Here is a 20,739-nt window from a genome sequence, read left to right as displayed (position 1 = left end):
TATATTCAAATGTATAACTCTATTATAAATTCATATTCTTGTGTTACAACAACTGTATTTAACAGTGTGGGAAAGTGTTGCATTAAACCATATTATCTAATCACCATCCAAAATTACAAAGGGCGATTTCTGAAGATGAAAGATGTGAAAAATAGGCTTTGCCTTCCACTGTAGTAAAGGCATTGTGATTCCAGGTGTCCTTGTGTTCTTCTGAGAATTAGTTCTGGATTTGTTAGCCAATTATTGAGGAGAACCTGTCTGTGGTTGGAGTCTGATAAACCCTAATTTGATAACATATAAAGCCATAATCTTTGAAGCAGCTAGTTGCAAAGTGAGATCACCCTTAAACTAGCGTAGGGTGGATCTCTGCTCTGTCCTTGAACAGTAACTATAAGGTGAATGCATGAACAATATTTAAGCTGCACTTGTACTGACCAGACAGCTGAAACAAATCTTTCCACACAAGTTTTCTTGTGTTGTTGAAAGGATAGTAAGTTGTAAGAACTGAAGTAAAATGTTGGCCAGGGAAAAGAGCAACAAAAGCTGTTATGAGAAAAATGTTAGAGAAAATGCTTTGTTCCATGAGGGCTTCTGGAGATGAAGGCACTGTGAGAGAGACAGTGAGGGGATGAGACCAATAGCAAAGAGAGGGAGGAAGGCACCAGATTTGGCTGCAATCTTCTGCTGACTTTTCCCCTTGTCTCACTTCCTATTTCATTGTGTGAAATGTCTTTCTTGTAATCTTTCTCCTTCTGCACATTTTCAAACACACCACCTTTCGTTCTCTCTTTCCCCATCTTGCATCTTCTACCATCCATCCCAGTTGATACAGTCATTTCCATTTACTGTTTCATTACTCACACAAGCAGTGGCAGAATAAAACCTCCTACTTTATTAGCCCGTGATTTTGGGAAGGGTAAGGAACCTCTTAACAAGAGGCCTGAAACCCTATCATATCTATTATCAGAAGATGGTTTGTGAAACACCTGCTAATGATTGACAAAGAATGGAGAAATATTGCTCACGTGAGACTTGATCTGAGTGTGCTGACTTTTAACCAAACATCCTAAACCTACAAACAAGTCTATCAACTACAGTGGGACTATTGGTGTGCTTAAATATTTTGGGGGCTCAGAGTACAGTTCTGTACAGCCCTGAATTCTTGCTATTAAATTTCCTTTTTTTTTCCCCCAACTGCTGAATGGGATTAAAAAGATAAACTAAACTAAAATGTTATATCCTGTCATAATGTCATTCTGATCTCAGAGAAGTTATTGTAACACTCCTGAGAGGACATGTGCTAGTCACGACTAAGATGCAGGGATAAGGAGTCTCTCAGGTGAACTAGGGGTAAGATATAACAGATAGAGTCTAAACAAAAATTTAAAAAAAAACACCAAAACCCGAAAAAGTTTAAGGATATTCTGACTGCTGTAATATGAGCAGGGGTGATGGTGGCTATGGAATAAACGACTGCTCCAAACAGTGGTTTCTGGGTGTTGTATGCATAGAAACAGGCTAAATGACATAACACTATCTCATCACTGATCTCAGCTATTTTTGCCTTATACGGCCAAAGACCTTTTTTAAAAAAAACCCCTGCTGTTAACAACTAAGCAAAAGGCCATTTTTTCTTTCATCTACAAATGTCAGCAACATGTTGAGCACTCAGGGACCAATGCAAGCTGGGGGTTGGTGCTACAACCCTACACCTATAGCTCTCTACTATCTGCAGAACCACAAATTTTCTGAGACTTCACCAAAGCCATGCCTAGCACCCTATATCCTTGCAGACCTGTGATTTACCCCTGGCACTCTGTATCCTAACCTGCTAGAGACCCTTCATCCTTCCTTGCCTAGCCCTAAGCAGGCTACCTCTTTTACACACTATTGCTAGTGGCAATATGATCTGGCAGTTGAACAGCCGGAGAGCACCAATTTACATATGGCAGTAGGTAACACGCTTTCAAATTATTTCCCCTCCACCAAAAAAAAGAAAAAAAAGAAAAAAAAAAAAAGTCAGAAGTTGCTCTCATCACCCCCTCCCCTCTCCCTGATGCGGAAAAGAATAGTGACATTTGTGGTGAAATGGCAAAATGAACGTAAATGAGGTGGCATTCCTGTGGCCTGGAGGCCCTGGTTTAACTACCAGTGAGATGTGGTTCAACAATGACCGCAGATCACGCATACATTTAGGGAGATCCTATCTACACCACGACGTGTGCAACTCCACGCAATCAGAGTGGAAACAAATCTCACTTGATACAGCTGCAGAAAATGCAAGCTGTTTTTACAGCTTGATTGTAATCTTCTACGTGTAAGTGCAAAAGAGTAGAGAATACAAAAGGGAAATACTGCAGGCTGTCTGCTTCTGTAGCCTTCTGATTGTCTGGAGATGATAATTTTGGAATGGAAAAGGTTGTGTTTTCAAATACATGCTCTTTAATCAGAAGCCCCTATTCCAGGTCTGAAATAGAAAAGTGTGACATCAATTTGTTACGCTTTTTCAAGTAAAGATTTTTCTGCCACCCAAGAAGCTAGCCTGCTTTTGGATTAGGCTTAATTTTCTAATAGGATCTAGCTTAAAATTGATATTTGAGGACATATGATAGGTTTAGCCCCTACCTCTTATCTCCCTGTGAACAGAACCATCTGGTATTGGAAAGGAGAATCCCCTCAACTTAAAAAAAAATCACTTGCTGCAATGACCAGCAAAGTTAAGATGACGGGAACACAAAAATACTCTGTTCGAGCAACGACTGATGTGGTTACCCTCACAAACTAAGGAACTAAGATGCCAAATAAGGAACCTGGTAAAGAAGGGAAATGATCTATTAGCTGACAGACAGACTGCATGTTTGTGATCTATGTTATGCTAATGTGGCTAGGTAATTATTATTACATTATATTCAAATGGCATGCCTCTTCAGAAAACTGCTGCAGCTAACATGGTTGCACTAAAGGGTGGAAAATTGCTCCATTAGTCTGTGTTGCATCCATGTACCCCAAGTCCTAGAAAGCGTTCCAACATTGACTCCAAATTTCTGACACAACAACATCATCATCAAAATGGGCAGACATGATATGTATAATACAGTCACTCTATCAGTGTAATTCTGTGTTTGTGTTGTCTTCTGTGAACTGCTTTCCTGAAAAAGCCAACCCGCACGTTATGCAGGGATAGATTTTTTTTTAGTTTTGTGCTCAAAGGGATTTAAATATATTATTTGCAAATAAGCAAACTCACTGGCTATAATCTTTTAGGCAGATTGTACCAGGAGGTACAGATTAATAAACAGATCTTCTTATCTGTTTGTAGGACTGGTACAAAAGATTGTCAAGAATCTGTTTAGAGATATATAGATGATATATCACAGTAAGCTTTGCCTATATGCCACTTTGCATGCTAGCATGTCTTTTTGTCAGTTGCATCAATATGGTTAACTAGCCTGTTTTCTTATGTGACAATTATATAAAACCTACGTGACAGCCCAAAATGGTTCTACCAACAAGTGGGGCAAAGCTGGCTTTTAACAAAACTCTCATGAACAGACTAGCAGATTAAAAAGTAATTGACAGACAACTAAAAGTACAGTAAAATAAAGAAGTAACATGGATAGTGATAAAACACCGAATTCACATTTGGGAAACCTAAACTCCAATTGTACTACTTCTCCATTTTTTATACTTGTTTGGGGTGACAATATTATCCTGGCTTAGTACATACTACATCTCAGTACCATCTGGGACCTCTGGGCAATAGCGTGACTCAAGTAAATAATAGTATGTAAACAGACCCACTTTAGTGAGCAGTGGTGTGAATCACAAAAGCAATGGGCAACGCAGCTGCTGACCTGAAATACATACTGGGCCTGCTGGACACGTTTTGATTTTGCAATTCTACACTTTCATTTAAAAAGTAAATAAATATATACTCTTTTCCAACGTCCTCCGGGTAGATGGGTAACTTTCAAATGGATGCAGTGACAGATGTATGAAGCAGCAAACACCCTGAACACGGCGTTTCTTTTGAAACGTCCCCGTCACGAGGTGTTAGTTCTCTCAGACTACGGCTATAAATAGCTGCAGAGCGCACGTTGCTGCCCATCACCTCTGCCCAGCGCCTGAGGAAACGGGCGGGAACCAACGCACCGCGGTAGGTACTCGGGATGCGTCACCCAACCCATGACCGCGCCACGCTTGTGACAGCAACACGGGGCTGGGCCACAGCCTCCCGACGCCCCCCGAAAGACTCTGCGGCGCCAGGGAAGGAGGAGAGGAGGAAGACGGACGAGGAAGGCAGGCCCGGGGGAGGCAACGGACGCCCTGCCGCGGGTGACTGTCGCAACAAGGCCGCGGTCACCACAGCCTCTGCCCCTCTGTCCCGCTTCGCTGGCGCCAGTTAAAATGCCCGCAGCCGCCTCCTGCCCCACACGGACCCTGCTCCCCCCGCCACAGCACAAAACGTGGCAGCGGCTACGTGCGGAGACTCAGCCGCCGCCGCTCCCGCTCAACCGCCGCCGCCCCGCGCACGCGCCCCCGCCGCGCGCGCGCCCCTCCCCCCCCGCGTCGCCCCAAGGTCACGTGGCACCCGAGCCGAGGCGGGACCGCGCCGCTGAGGTGGCGCGCGCTCGCCCACTCGCCCGCCCACTCGCCCACCCACTCACTCGCGCCCCCGCGGCGGCGCGCCCCCGGAACCCGCCGCTAGCGCGCGCGCTGCACCAACCGCCGCCGCTTGGCGCAGTTCGCATGCAGCCGAGCGCGGCTTTCCCTGCTCTCTTCTGTCCCCTCCCCGCGTCTGCTCCCTGGCTCTTCCCCTCCATTCATCCATCCGTCCCTCTTCGGCTGACGCCGGCCCCGCCGGGCCTCCCTCTAGGTAAGCGCGAAGGGGCCGCTGCCGCCAATTCGGCTTGGGGAGGGGGCGCACACGGCGGTGGGGTGTCTGCCAGTGTGTGAGAGGGAAGGCGGGGGAGGCGCCGAGCGAGCCCCGACGGCGGCTGGGGAAGGGGGGTGGCGGAGGGCCTGCTCCGGCTGCCGGCCCGGCCTGGCCCCCTCCCCGAAGAAGGCTCCGAGTAGCGATGGTTAAGGCCCCCTTGCCCCCCAACTGTGCCTGCGCTCCCAGCCGCTGCCCCGGGTTCCTCGCAGGCCAGGCCGGCGGCAGCCGGGCTGTCCCGGTGTGCGGGGGTGGAGGGGAAGGGGAAACATCCCTTCTCATCCCCTGGCTGCCAGGTGGGGGGCTGCGTGCTGCCTGCCCTGCAGGCCAGCGCTGGGTGACCCCTGGCGCTGCCTCCTGGCCTTGCGGTTGACGTGAGGGCGGTGTGCCGTTTGAAACGTTGGCTTTACTGCCTCTGCTTGGCGGTGCGACTCTTAAAATGTAAAAAATCGCGATACGTGCCTTGATGCCCGAGCCCCTTCCGTTTTACGGATATGCATCTCTTAAACTCGGGCTGTTAACTTGCGTACCTGCGGGGCACTCCTCCTTTGTTTTTTTTTCTGTTTATCCTTACTGGTCTAGGGAGTATGAAGTGTTAATCACTGGAAGGACGCTGTCTGCATTTTTTGTCTATGTATTTGAGTTTTTGCCAAGCGCACGTCTAAATTAACGTGTCAACTGCGTTTTTCCTCTGGTTAAGTGGTTACTGAGTACATGTAGCAGTCAATGATTTTCAATAGAGCAAGACAATATGCTTTAAACGTGTGCGTTTCCATCCAACAAAATGATGTCATAAATATACCTATGTTTTGACTGCACTTTGTACGTGCACATCATCTCATTACTTTTTTTCCCCTCCAAACAAAATCCTATTGTTGTTATGAGAAAAAATTTGTTAGCCATATCCTATAATGGTATACGGTATCATTTAGGATACTGTCAGAGGAGAAGATGATAGACAATCTTATAGAACTCAGTTGTTTGGGGAGTTTTTTGTTGGTTTTTTTGTGGTGTTTTTTTTTTTAAGATACTTTATAATAGCATTTCTCAGGATAGCTTTTAATACTGAACTCTTAATATTTGCAAAATATATTGAAAGAGGAAAAAATGTGTAGCATTATACACATTTTAAGAATATACAGATACTCATTAGTCAGTAAGTCACAAAATGCCTTCTCTTGGTGTTACTGAAAGTGTGGGCATGTCAGTCCCCATGCAAATAATGGTTAGGTATGCATACTGGGCAACTAGCTCCAGCCAGCGCCATCAGTTGTACCTTCTTTCCTAGCCCCTGCTATAGTTTCTTTACATCCCAGAACATAGAGGAATGTAAACAATTTTGCCATCTCCTACAAAAATCAAGGAAGATCTCTTTACTTGAATGGAGTAAGGGAATGATCTGTGAGGTGCTCTGTAAAAACATATTACTATTATATAGTAGAATATTAAACTGATAAGCTAAAGTTAAAAAGTTTCTAAATGAACTCAGGATGTCAGGAACTTTGAATGAAATGCTGTATTATCTGCTATTATTCTTAATTACCATAGGAATAACTAGATAGTGCTGAAAGGCTCTCATAAGCAATTACAGTATTAATTTTTAGGCTCATAGCATAACTTTTCAGTTAAACATATCAAAATGTTTGGGGTTTTTTAATGGCCTATAAGAGAGTGGTGTTTGAACTTGTCTTATTCTTAGTACATAACGTTTTGATGTAAAAGTAAGTTTAGTTCTTTGTTATTATTTACTTGGACGACATACATGTAAAATGTTCCAGTTTTGCAGTGCAGAGAACTTTTTGTCTGTTTTCTGTATTTCCAGCATTTCTCTCCAGTAGCGTAAAGTCATGATCAATTATGGGGAAATATAAACTGCACTTAAGGCACTTGACACCCCCTTATGTATCTTGTGGCCCAGAATAGCCCTTTTTTGTATTGCTTGCTTTATGGCTTGGTCTCTGCCAAGAGAACTTGCAATCTAGATCAGATAAAGCTGAAAGGATTTTGTTCACAGCCACATTGGTAACTTCTGTCAAAGCTAGAGGTTAAATTAATTGCATTTGTGTCTCTTTTCCTGGAAGATGCTCACATGATTAATACTCCAGATCAACAATTTTCTTCTTTTCCAGTCTTTAACGTCTTAAGTGCAAGATCAAAGCATATAGGAAAACAGTTCTTCAAGGTCTGTGTGTGATCATAGAATATCTGTGCTTTTTTATTTTTGTAAAATACCTTTGGCTTATATATAAAGTAACTTTTAATCATTGTTTATGTCATGAATTGCAGATACGTTGTACATAACTCTGAAAAGAGATGAAAGGACACCTTCTGGTGTGAGGTTCAGTGCTACATGTTACATATATCTGCAGTGAAAAAGCTTTCATGCTTTTTCAAATCAGTGGGTGATATGTTTGTGATCAAATTCAGGTCTAAAGCATGTGCATTAGATGTCTTCATCCCATACTGGGCAAATTCTGAGAACATAACATAGTAGCATACTGTATTCCAATGTTTTTTGCATCTGGCAGTGCTGATCAGGAGTACTTTCTCTATGAACCTTTGATCTTATTCAAGTTGCATTTTAAGGTTCTACAGTAATACAAAGATGTCATCTCTGTAAATATCTCACTGTTATATAGGTAAGCAAAGTTGGTTTTTTTTTTTTTAAATTGTAAATAAAGCTGTCCACTTCAAACATAGTAAAAATGTTGCTGCTTTTGCAAAGAATGTTTCACTTAAAATGAGTTTTTATTCTACCTAGCTGCTATCTCATCTTGGTGGTTACAAATACTCTAGTATGTAGTAGCATTCGTGCAGCAGGCTGATTTAATATGAAACTGTCATGCCAAATCAAGCCAGATTGTCTTTGAGTTTAAGCATGCTTTTGGGGATTTTTTTTTTATAGAAATCTAATTTTTCATGTGTTTATATTTCAAAGGAATTTCCAAGTAAAGGATGCTAGCTTCCCCTTCCTAGTTAAGTATTTTATTGCTATCAGTTGCTTTCAACTTTAGTTATGTATTTGATATTAACTGGCAGAAGTTGTCATGAGTCACTTTTCCCAAAACTAAGAGACACTTCCTCATTGCTGCTATCTGTACTGAGTGAACAGATAAGATTTTTAACTGAGGAACTGGCCTATTTCTTTATCCAAAGTGCTTAAATTCAGTACTAGAAATGTGAATATGCAAAGTAATAATAACAAAGTCTCCGGTGTACCAGGTGACATTTTTGTGTTGGTCTACGTGTCCAGTACATGCTAAGCCAGTCTTAGGTCATGTCTTTAGGTTTACTTGTCTTTTTTTAGACTACATAACTGTCTCCTCAGGAAATGTACTGCTTCTGGATTGATGGTTGTGAAAGGCCTTTTAAAGGAAATGTGTAAAGCATTCTTTGCAAAATTCTTTCAAAGAAGAGCTTCTAATAACGAATTGTAGCTGAGATTACATTAGGAATGGAAGTATTTGTCTCTCACTTGGCTAACAATAGAATTTATTTTCTAATGTGAACTGAAATACAATGATTTCAAAACAAACAAACCAACCACAAACCCAAAACTTAGTGGTGACTTAAAGCCGTTCATTCCCCAAATGAAAAGTGTCTGTGCTAACACAAACAAAAAATCTGTGAGGCTGCTTTACAGGTTTCTCTTGTCCTGTATAGATGGTGCAGACATGCTTTTGTGTACTGAGGGTGAACAGATGTATCCTTCAGACAGATGTGATCTCTGTGTTCGTTAAAACTCAGTAATGCAAGTAGATTGTGAACTACTTTTGCTCAGCGATATTTAATTTTCCCCTTCCCAGTATCTCATGCTGTGAATACCTTTGTGTGGGAATTCTGTAGGACTAGCATTTTAACCTGATTTTCTAATAAAAGAACCAACTCTTATATGCAAATTAAATTTATGGATGTTTTATGGATGTTCTATTTTAGTACATGTTCATCAGTTCAACAATACGGAGAGTCTAGCAAGTAAAGAAAGTTTTTTTTTTTGTTTATATACACTATGTTTAGAACATTTTGGGTATTCCATATATGTATTTCTCAGAATCAGTATATTTCTGTTCTTTCTTGTCAGCCTGAAGATACTTACTAGTCTCAGATCTTGCATTCATGTATCCATTCTAAAGATAACCAAATTATTCACCACTAATGAATGTGGCACTTAGGGTCATGGTTTAGTGGTGGACATGGCAGTGCTAGGTTAATGGTTGGACTAGATGATCTTAAAGGTCTTTTCCAATTTAAATGATTCTGTGATTCTATAATAGATCAGGATGCAATTCATGCTTAAGCACATGACTGTTTATTTGCTTTGACTGTTAAATCCTGGATAGTTGTAAGAAAATATAAATACACCTGAGGCAGATCAGTGCTTGAAAGAAACCCTTTCAAATGGAAAAAATAGAAGGCTAAGGGATTGCTTATTAGGAAAATGCTTAGTGCTTTCTAGAAACATATGGGAAAAGCTTCATCTGCTTTCTCACATCTCCTGTAAAAATGAGATAGAATTTCTATTCAGAAACTTTGCTTTCTGTGGTATATGTATAGAAATACGTTCAACCAAAGATGATGTTGCTATAGAAGAATCTGCTGCTGGAAATAGATATGCCAAGTGTGGCAGGCACTTGTGTGGGATATGCCCATGCAGATTCCAGAGGGGTGCGCTCTTGGATTAGACAGTTACTTCTTTTCAGAACCTTGAAAGAAGTTAAGGTCTTCACGTACATAAGAACTTTTTGTGTGCGTATAACTTAAGTTTTTGATAGACCTGATCATTTTAACAGTAAAACTCACTTTATGGACTCTTAAAGTATTTTTTTGTTCTCACTGAAGTTCCTTTGTAAACAGAAAAAAAGGTAACTTAAAAAAACCCAACAAACAAAAGGAAATGCTCAAATTAGTACAAGGAAAGATGCCATAATACCGGAATCAGATGATTCATAGTAGATCATACAGATATAACTATTGACACATTACAAAAGGACCAAGTTCAAGTAAACTACAGATTTCCTTTCTTGCTATCTTTTTTTTTTTTTTTTTTCCCTTAGAGATACTTTAGCTGCTCTGAAAAATATTCTAATTTGCATGGCTCTTGACTCTACCTGACAGGATATCTTGAAGACATTGAATTTACCATCTTGCATCATAGATGGAAAACTAGACATTTGGGTTTATTTATTTTTAACCACCATCTTAGTGGGCAATGCATTGCTTTTGTATCACTGGTGTTTCTCTAACATCTATTAACTGCTTGGATTTTTGTACCATGCTATTATAGCTTGTGATAGGATTTTTTGGGATTGGTTTGTTTTGTTGTTGGTTTTTTTTTTTACAGCTGGGAACTGTGGGTGAAAGCAGGTAACATTGCTTTTTAGTCTTTTTCCACATTTTTGAGCAGAACTTGATTTTTAGTTGTATATAAGGTGGCTAAAATGGAAAATTTCATTCCAAGTTATATGTTAGCCACCTTCAGCCTTTATATGGAAAATTTTAGCAAATATATATTTTTTTATAAGAAGTGAAACTTGATGGTATGTTTCCACTGTAGTAGAGGAAAAATTCTAGCTGTTTTCTCTTAGAATAATTCTTGTGTCCCTTTCAGAAGGAATCTGAGGCAGATGGTCTTCATTCAGTATGTTTTCTGTTATTCATGTGTAAATTTATTTTAATTTGGCAAAGTTATTAGCCTTTGAATTAGGTTTAAAAGTCCATAATGAGGATGGATAGACTTTTGCAGTTAAAAGTAACAAAGGTGCTTTATTGAATGTATTTTATCACAAGCTAGAATAAGCAGAACTGTATTTCCAGTTTCAGTAAGCAGATGCTTCAGGGCAGGGCTAGGATCAAGAACCAGGGCACAGGAGAGTGTTTTCAGTCCCAGTCTGATTTTCGTAATCTCTGTCGGAGAATTGGAAACTCTTCCACTTTGTTTGCACCCAATAGACAAAGTGTAAAAAGTACATGGACATAAAGAAGTGTGGTGCTATTTAGGAATCGGAGTTGAGGCTTGGGGAGAAAGGACCTTTTCCAACGTAGGATGGGTCGTGAGACTGAAAACTGGGGTGCTTAAGTCTTAGTTGATAGTAAGTAAAATAATTTTGGAGCAGAATGGGGTGAAGGGGACATACGGGACATGAACAAAGGTTGTCCCATGCTTGCTGTATCTTTTAGGATATGTTAATTAGAGAAGGATTGTCTCATTCCTTCATCTTGGCAAATTTATCCTTATCTCTTGAGTGAATTGTGATTATGTACTGATAGGAGCTCATGTCCATAGGATTTCTGCTTCTTTCCTTCCAGAATTTAGAATGACGTGTACTGATCAAAGCTGGGGAAAAGTCCTGTACCTGTGTTCTGGCTGCGCTTGTTTTACAGTTCCTATACAGTAGAATCAAATCACTTAATTGTAATTTTCACAGAGAATCAGACTTTTTTTTGGTAATGGCCACCTGGGGTATGTAAATCTGATTAGCACTTGCAAATGTAGCCTGTGGAAGCAATGTTTTGAATATGCAGAGAGGTAAAAAATGGAGGGAGATTCTGCAAAATCAAGTTTTAACTGTGCTCACACCCTTTTCAGCAGTATTAACTGGCATGAGACTAGTGAAAAAAACTTGCATGTGCTTTATGAGGCTAAACCACAGTAAAATCTACCCACACCAAAGAGCTGGATTAAAGTTGCATGAAAAACATTGCTTCTAATACTTTCCAAATTTGGGATATTTGCTTTTCAAAACTAAAGCTAATTTCCCTGTGTAAATTGTAAGTAAATAACATAGTACTTAAAATATAATTCCCTCTGAGTAAGTTTATTTACGTTATTAATATTGAGAAATAAAAAACAAGGAGGCTTACTAAATGTGCAAAGCTTATTACCTGTCTAAATCTTGCCTGTGCAGTGACTGCAATTTTGTCAGTAGACAGGCTGTCTTCTGAAACACTTTTAGAAGCTTTGCAGAAAATATGTTAGTCTGAAGTACTGAACAATACTGAAATAGAATAGATATAACAGAAAATTGTAAACAAAAAAGTAGCATAAAGCTAAGTCAAAAGTGTTTGAAAAGAAGTACTGTCTTACAAATCTGGCTTCCGTTCTGCTCATAACTGTGTGTTTTTTACCGTATTTTAATGGAACACTCATGATAAAGGAATGATGAACAAGCAGAGGAAAATTGAGTGCATCTAGTAATTCTTAATATCCTATAAAAATATTTGTCATGTCTGCTAACAGAACCAGTGATTTTTCCTATGAAGAGCCACATTAAATGCAAACATATTCAGTGTATAGAAAAGGGCCGGGAGATGGTAGAAGCTTATTGCAACCTTACTGCAGCTGTAGCAATCCCAACACTCAATTGAGCAATTTGTCGTCAAGATTAATTTAGTTTTGGCCTTGAATGTAGTTCATTAATTATTTTTGAAACCTAAAAGCCACTTGGCTGCATCCAGTAATGTGATTCATTGTCCTTGAGCCTCATGCATAAATTTACAAAATTTAAGAGGAGGATAGAGTGAAGGTGGTAGTAGGATCCTAGATTATTTTTTAATTTGTAAATCAAGTAGTAGTCCTCCACAGTCTTCTGTAGCAGAGACAAAGTAGCACCGTGGAGGTGGGGAGGAGATGCATGGGTTTAAGGTAATGAAAATGTGTCTATGTTGAGGGAATTTTAATGATCCTCAGAGAATGTCTCTACTACTCAGGGGTAGAATTGTTTCTTTATACTACTACACTTCCTCAGTTATTTCACCTATCCATGATACTATTTGGAGAAGTAATGACATTTCAAAACTTCTCAGATCAAAAAATTAATTCTCACTCTCAGTCATGGAGTGAGGTATACGATAAGCTTGGATGTATTGTTGCACACCAAAATTACACTGCCGTAACAGTTTGGTTTAAAGAAAGGAGGAAAATTTCCACAGGAAACAAATGTTTACTTTGGTAGGCATTGTTTTTGTATGGTTTAGTATAAGCTTGGCACCAAGTCAGTTGTCTCTCTACTATTATAATGCAATGTCAAAAAGGGACGAAAATAGTCCACAAATACTGGACCCTGAAATGTCATCAAATGTGTCCTGGAAAACATGACTAGCTAGCCCAGTGAAACCATCATCGGAGGGAGCGGGCATTCTTGAATTAGGTGTGCAGCTGGCTGAACTAGGACTTTGAATGCTGCTACAGGTGGTAGAGTTGCAACAGTGGATGAAAAGTCTCCAAGTGAGCTAATGTAGACTCTGCTTAAGAATCATTAACTAAATCCCTGTTTCTTTTCGTGGGAGCTTCAGCTAAAGTCACATGACCTGATGTAAAACAAGATCATTACCTATCAGTGCAAACATATGGCAAAGTCTGCCCATGTTATTACTTATCGCAAAGAGCGCAAGGGGGCTGTGACATTTCAAGCAAAGCCTATTGGTGAGGGAGTTTCTGTGTGAACTTTCTTAAAGAAGTGCTTCCTTTTTAATCTTAATACTGCATGGGAAAGTATAGCAAACATTTTTCTCTAAGAGACCAGAAGATTTACATAATTCTGCTTCTATGGAATGAGAAGAAATGCTGATACAGTACTCTCTTATGGCTAAAAGCTTTGCATTTACATGTACTGTGGAACGTTAGTTGCCTGTTCTCTGAGATGCATTTCTCAGAACAGGATGGTTTTGAAGATAACTTCAATAGAAGTGTTGTTGCTGCCCATGAAAGGGTTCCTTCTGGAATCTTGGTGAGTTTGACAGATTTATTGCTAAAAATGGGTATATAATTTCCTATAGCATAGTTATAATATATAAAAATTGACTGCCTATATGTAATAGTATGTGAAAGACACCAATTAGGCATTCAACAGACTTACTTTGCTTCCCGTTTTTTGTTCTATAAGTGCTCTGTGCACTACTAGGAGCAATCCTAGACCCCATTTAAAATCTTTACTTAGGAGCGAAGATGTTTTTGTTTGCTTGTGTTTGCCAAGTCGCCCTGATGCTTTATCAGTCCTGTTAAACATGGTTGAGTTTTCCCCCCCAAGCCTTTTCAGGGTACCAAATAGAAACTAGTAAAACACTTGCTAAATTATTTTCTCTGGTTAAGGAATGCTCCTGCTTCATAAATATATGTAGATGCAAATATAGGCAAGACGAGATAAATTGAGGGAAGCCATTGCTATGCATTTTTTTAAATTTTGTTTTTCTACATAATCTCTTGAAACAAACACAACTTCTCTACATCATGTGGCATTAGACTATATTTTAATCCTCTAAATATATCTCAAAATAAATGGGATGTATAAATATCTACTCTCTTGTAAGCTAAGATCTAGATTTAAGTAATTCCCCCCCCCGCAATGATAGTTAAAATTCATGCCCTCTAAAGCTGTATCACTTTAGGGCAATCTGATAGTTTGCCTTTGAGTAACTTGCACTCTTCTTTTTCTGTTTTTGAACTGGGCATTTATAGTGTTCATGTTCATAGGGGCGCACCTGTATAAAAGGTGTTGGCTTTAACACACCAAAATGCAGTTTACACTTACTAAAGCAGTACTCCAAATGCACAGAAAACACAAATTTGTGGACAGCCTTTTGATTATATCTTGCACTTGTATATGGATATTACTGAATAACATTAAAAAATTGTGCAAGAAAACATGTTGGTTCTGTAGCAGCCAAAATAACATCTTTGTTAATGGTACATAGGTATAATTCCTATCCACAAAACCTCCCGCTCAAGCTATGCTAATGTAAGCATTTCCTGGTGATGTGTTTTGAAAATTTGGCTATGTCATGTTAGATACTTAATCTGAGCTGTAGTGTTGTTTAATCATTATTTCTGAGAACCATTCTGTTCCTCATTGCTGTAACATGAGGAAGTCAACCAACATATGTGGGGTTAATCTTAGTTTGACTGATTTGACTGTTTCATAAATGGAGGCACAGAATTTTTAGTCCTTAAACTTCCAAAGTAGATATTGTGTTTTCTTATTTTGTATTTACTTTTATGTGCAGGCTCTCAAAAAAAAGAAAAAAAAAAGGCAGTTTCAGTTTCTGCCTTTTGCAGTGTAATGGCTTCTTGCCAGAAAAAATTCTTTTTTTATGATATAGGATAGGGAGATCCTTTCCCCATTCCAATTACAGTTGCACTTAGCTTAGTAGTATTAATATATTCAGCTTTAAGAATTTTTGGAAACTAGGTAGTATTGCATAAACATTAAAAAAACAATTTATAGCCTCAAAAGTCACAAAAAATGTTTTTCTGCTGAGACCTTAGGTATTGATAGCATTTTAATTTGCTATCCTAGGAGGACAAGTAGTGGTGAGCTACATTAACTTTAACTTTTATGCAGCATTCTGGAATTTGACTGTATGAGGTGATGTATATACTCTGGATATCAAAATAAATAAAATTTAGAAGCTAAACAGTATTGTGAAATACTGCATTGCCCTTTCTTAGCCTGTCTTGTCCATCAGATTTCTGTCTTGAATTGCAGAACTGGAAATTGGTGTGCTTTTTAGATTCTTATAACAGGTTATGAAGGCATACTGCTTTCTGCTTTCAGGAAAATAACATTTAAGAAATGTTTACTAATCATGAACTAAAGGGTGTTACTGAGGAAATACTTTGTCTTACTGGTTATTCTGTGATCAGGCTTTCTATCACATTTGCAAGAATTAACACAATAACATTTTACACTGTTCCTCTCTATAGTACTGCTCACCACAAGTTTTCCAACAATATACAATAAAACTTAAAGGAGAAAAAAACCCCAAACAAACAAAAAACCCACCCCCAAAAAAACCCACCAAAATTTTAAAATCTTCTAGCTGGGGTTCTATTGACATTTGAGATAAATTAAACATCTCATGTTTCTCAGGTGTGTAGTGACACTTTATTTCTATTTGATCATTTGCTTGCTGCAGTTTGAACTTTCTTAAATAACATGTTTACCTTAGAAAGTGAACCATTATGTTAAAAGCTGAACTACATCCTGATAAGCAATAATATAAATTAGTTTCTGATCTACAATTTTGTTTAGTCACAATGTACAAAACAATGTTTTTGTTAAGACTTGGGTCATAAAAAGCTTCTTTCCTTATAAGCATTGCTTTTAATACTCAATAGGTTCAAAAGTTCGTAACTTTTTCACACATAACAGTTAATTCTGTTTGCGTATGATCGTAGAAGTGGGTGTGCTGTGAGCTACAGATATATAACTGAGATCGACAAAAGAGAGAAGTTTTGCTACAGGAAAGCAAGAATATATGTAAAATAGGTGAATGCTTCAGTCTTGTGGGGGTGGGTGTTTTGGTGATTTTCTGTGGTTAAACAAGGTCAGTTAGCAAGTATGTGAGGGAAAACTAGATTATTTATCAACTCAACTCAGTTTTTAGCCATTGATGTGAAAATCTGATCTTTTAAATAGTCACTTGCTAATGTCTGCTTCTGAAGTCCTGTTCACTGAAATTAAATATATGGAATGGAGACTCTGTTAAGGACTTCTATTCCTGATTGTGCCAAACGTTTCTTTGACAAATTCAGTCTTCTTGGTGACGTGAAACCAACTTTTCTTTGCAAGCCAATACCATAGACTCCTTTTGGAAGCAGCCAAGGTATAGCTGTGAATGACAATGACTATATGTTAGAGAATTTTTCCTAAGATTGAGAATAAAGATTGACTGTCATTGCAGGGAAAGACTTAATTGCTAAACAGTAAAGCAGAGATATTGCTACCTTTCTGTCATGGGTTACAATTCCATGAGATGCAGCAAATATCTCACTTGTCAAAAGGAAGATGTTCAGTTCCCTGTCCTAGCCTTTTTTTTTTTTTTTTTTTTTCTTTCTAGCTGTCTGGTGCTGCTGTGTGCCAAAACTCTGGTGTTTGTCATGTTCTTTGTGAGCTAATCTAACTTACTAACCCACTGAAACAAGCAACAACAACAAAAGGTAGACTTCTGCCAGTTGTGTCAGTGAGCTAAAATCAGCTCATTAAGAGGGTCAGATGAGGAAGGGTTGAAGTGAGACCTCCCCTTTTTAGCAAAAATGAGCTATTATTTCATTAGCAAGCAGTCAATTTTATAGCTGTACATGAAACTACTTAGAGGTGAAACCAAATTTTATTAAACGCTAATGTTGATAGGGAGTCCATTCCAGTAATCTCACTAGTCACTCAGTGACAGTCTGTTCTTTTTGTCTTCATCAACCATATTGTACAAAAGCTACAGGAGAAAATTCTCTAGTATGTTACCTAGCATAGTAATTCTGTGGATAATTTCAAAACAGTTTTAAATATGTATTGGAAAACCCTCATCTTCCTTTTCAAATCTTGTGGGGAGGAAGGATTTATTTTTATTTTTATAAATATTTTTTGTTTTTATTAACTTTCCAAGAAAGTTTTTTACAAGCTCCTGATTTTTATGTTGCAAGAGATTTTAGTACTTGTTTCATGGCAAATAAATTCACTGGTGGTGTGCTTTCCTTACAGGGAGAAAACTGGATTTCTTCCATATTTGTTTTCTTCACACTCTTTCTCGGACTTCTCTGTCTCCCATTAGATTTTTTGATAATTTCTTTAAGGTGGCTCAGCCATTTTTTAAATATAGAGCTGTAAAGGAAGAGTTACATGTAGTACACTCTACATAACTTTTCCTGACTTTTAAGATTTATTTTTTTCCCCATCCTTATGTACGATTATCTGCGTATTCAATAGAGGATCAGTTGTATTAAGTAGGCAGTCCTCAGAGAATGAATTTGTCTCTTTAGCTTATCTGAGTAATTAAGCATCATTTGAATGTAGGCTTTGGGTTTAAAAATTACATGCTTCAAAATTTACTTTAAAATATTTAAATAATCATATGTTCAAGTTAATAAGCTATTAATAGGTTTTATAACTCTGGGGACTGTTAGTAATATAAGAATTGGCCCAAAATTCTGTTGACTCTTGAAGGCATTTGTTACAATAATCAGAGTAATTGATGAATGACATTGCACATCTATTTAGATGCATTTAAAAAAAATTATGAAAGATTTTTACATTTTAAAAATTTATTTACTTTCCTTTTTTCTTCTTCTCCCGTAGTCTCAGACTATGAACTACGTAGGACAACTTGCAGGACAAGTCCTGGTTACTGTGAAGGAGCTGTACAAAGGCATTAATCAGGCAACCCTTTCAGGATGCATTGATGTCATTGTGGTCCGGCAACAGGATGGTACATACCAGTGTTCTCCTTTTCATGTCCGATTTGGGAAGCTTGGTGTATTGCGCTCTAAAGAAAAAGTGGTAAGTTCAGAAAGTGGGCCAAAACAAAGTTTTGAATACCAATGCATTCTCCTTTTTTCCCTTCTTTCTTCCTTCCCCAGCCCCCCCCCGCATACCCAGTTAGCAGGCTGATTTAGTACAGAGCAGTTTCTCATATATTCTGTACAGAGTGATAGTTTTGGAATGCAAAACAGAACTTCCTGTGGTAATTTAAGGGCTCTGCAAAAAAATACTGTGAAAGAAAGCTTTGACCGCTCTTGAACTGTGCAAAAAGAGTAATACAAACATATAGACTTCACAGCCTCAAATGTTTGCATGGCTATTTATTGACTTGTTTAAGTATGCTGGGAAAGAAATGCTTAATGCCATTTGATCCCTGATGTTGCAAGCAACTATTTTTGAAATGTCTAGAGGATAAATAGAGCATGTCTTAAGGGTTGGTGACCTATCGTAAATATTACTCCTTGTTAGCTCTGTTCAAGGTTGATATGCAGTAGAAAATACAGATATTAATATCCACAAGCAAATAAAAACTGAGACTGAGGCTTCATTCACTTGTGGGCATATTTGAAAGAGAATGTGGCACAATTCCCTACCCAGCCAGTCTGAGACTGTGACACTACCGGAATGGGTTGTCCTGCCATCCCCTTTCCATAGGCTTTAGTAATCATGCCTAGGGAGTGAGTTAGATTGGGTTGTAAATTTGACTAAAAAATGGACCTATTGTGGGGAGAATTTACACTACTGTCAGTGGGGAGTACTGTGTATGGCAGTATTGCCTGTGGGTGTACTACCAAAGGATGGATTCATTTAAACAGATCTTAAAACCTCCGGATTATATGCTGCTTTTCTAAGAAGTGAAAGAACACTGCAGGAAACTACCTCCATCTTTGTATTCTGGTTGTAAAAGGAGAATAAAGTGCAATTAAAAGAGCAGTTATTTTAAGGCATTTTTTTGTTAATGGTCGTAGTGGGAGTTACATGCATTAAAGTTGTAAGTTTGTCATAGTAACACAGGCAAGCAGTAGTTTTCTTGTTAATTTTTTTTGTTTTAATTTCCCACTTGCTAGTGTTTTTCTTAATGAGCACACTGATGACAAAAAGTTGATTTTCCTAAACATTTGTGCAACAGATTATATTTTTCAGCAATGTATAGCTTGTATGGTATATCAGATGGTATAGCTATACTTTTTCTAGTGTCTAAGCAAGTGAGATACAACAGGAGTGATCTGAAATTTGAGCTTGAGAAATATCTTTAATTACACTTCTGAGAAGCTGAACCAAATTTGAGAGGAATTCACCTCTAAAAAGGTGTTGAATAGTAGAAACATCTACTCTTGGTACCTGCTGTACTAGGCTCTCAGTGTAGTTCACAGTTTTTGCTTGAATGTATGGCTACTGCTTCTTTTTAATCTTCATCCTTGGAGTTGCCATTCTGCATTTGAATATTCTCTCAATAGTCAATTAAATGTTTATTACTGTATTGTGTATGCACTTTTCTCTGGCATATTACGAGGCTAAGATCAATTGGTAGTTTCAAGATGTATGGGAACACAAAATATGCATCTCTGTGCTTCAACTCTGTACTTAAGATATATATGGAAATACCCAGAAACCAGTGTGAGGAATGGGTACTAAAATTATGGATGCTTGTCTAAATCACCTTAAAGAAAAGGTTGGAAAAAAAGAAACACTAAGGTAACTTTTTTATTATTATTATTTTTTGAAAACTCATGTTACCGAATTGGAAATTCAAGAAAATATTTTAAGAATAAACCATTCAATAGTAAAATAAATATGATTTTCAAATCAAAACCATTCAGTTCTTGTGGTTAAAACTAAAAGCTGTTATCGTAATGATTTGGGTATACTCCCTATGCATGTTTGGTTATCTACCTGTAATTTATCATTTCCCATGATTTGGTTTCCTTGGCTAATGGTTTTATTCTCATAAATGGGCGAATAACAGAGTGGATTAGGATACATGGATACTGTCTGTCTTACTACTGTGGTGTTTTAGTTTTTCTTCTTAGCAGTCCATGTGCCAATCTTAAAATTAGTCCTCTTTTTGACTGGCCATTTCATATCACAGTAACTAACTATGAATATAAGTACTCATAATACTAGCTGTATGTCTTGAGGTGTAATTCTTTTCTATTGGCGGGAAACTACAACTTGGGTAATGTACGTATTGGATATCTCATAGGAATTACAGTATTTAACTTGGTCTCCTTTGGACAAAAATATCTAAACTATATATAACCTGAAATGCCATTGGCATTTTCTACAGTGAGGCAAGTCCATCATGTTTCTATGTGACTTGTACTAAATTATTTTTAATTAGCTAGGCTAAATGCAGTTATGCAGATACCATTAGATAAGCAGATTTATTGAAAAATAAGGTAATTTTATTTGCATATTGAACACATTTTCTTTGGAAAAATTTCTGATGGAACTTAACTGGATGCCCAAGACTACACAACAAGGAGGAAGTAAAATAGTTGTATCTTGTTTTTAGAAAGATATTTGTTTTTTCTTTTATTTCATACATGTGGGGAA

The 20,739-nt window shown here is 38.2% G+C and overlaps 1 protein-coding gene across 4 annotated transcripts in view; it reads left to right on the top strand.

The window, feature by feature from the left end:
* The first annotated feature begins 4,709 nt into the window (after window positions 1-4,709).
* LPIN2 (lipin 2) overlaps window positions 4,710-20,739 on the top strand; it is a 45,162-nt gene continuing 29,132 nt past the window's right edge. For 3 of the 4 annotated variants that reach the window (XR_012833856.1, XM_075744309.1, XM_075744311.1), the window contains exons 1-2: window positions 13,355-13,659; window positions 18,001-18,201. Coding sequence is in view for 3 of the 4 variants with exons in the window: in XM_075744309.1 (XP_075600424.1) it covers window positions 13,573-13,659; window positions 18,001-18,201 (288 nt within the window). In the remaining variant the exon portion in view is untranslated. Of the gene's footprint in view, window positions 4,877-13,354; window positions 13,660-18,000; window positions 18,202-20,739 lie in introns of those variants that run through there. The other variant, XM_075744310.1, reaches the window with a different exon arrangement.

Source organism: Balearica regulorum, chromosome 2, assembly GCF_011004875.1.
Source record: "Balearica regulorum gibbericeps isolate bBalReg1 chromosome 2, bBalReg1.pri, whole genome shotgun sequence".
NCBI classification, from domain to species: domain Eukaryota; kingdom Metazoa; phylum Chordata; class Aves; order Gruiformes; family Gruidae; genus Balearica; species Balearica regulorum.
Note: the sequence above shows the minus strand (reverse complement) of the source record. Positions and strands in the feature narration are given on the sequence as shown.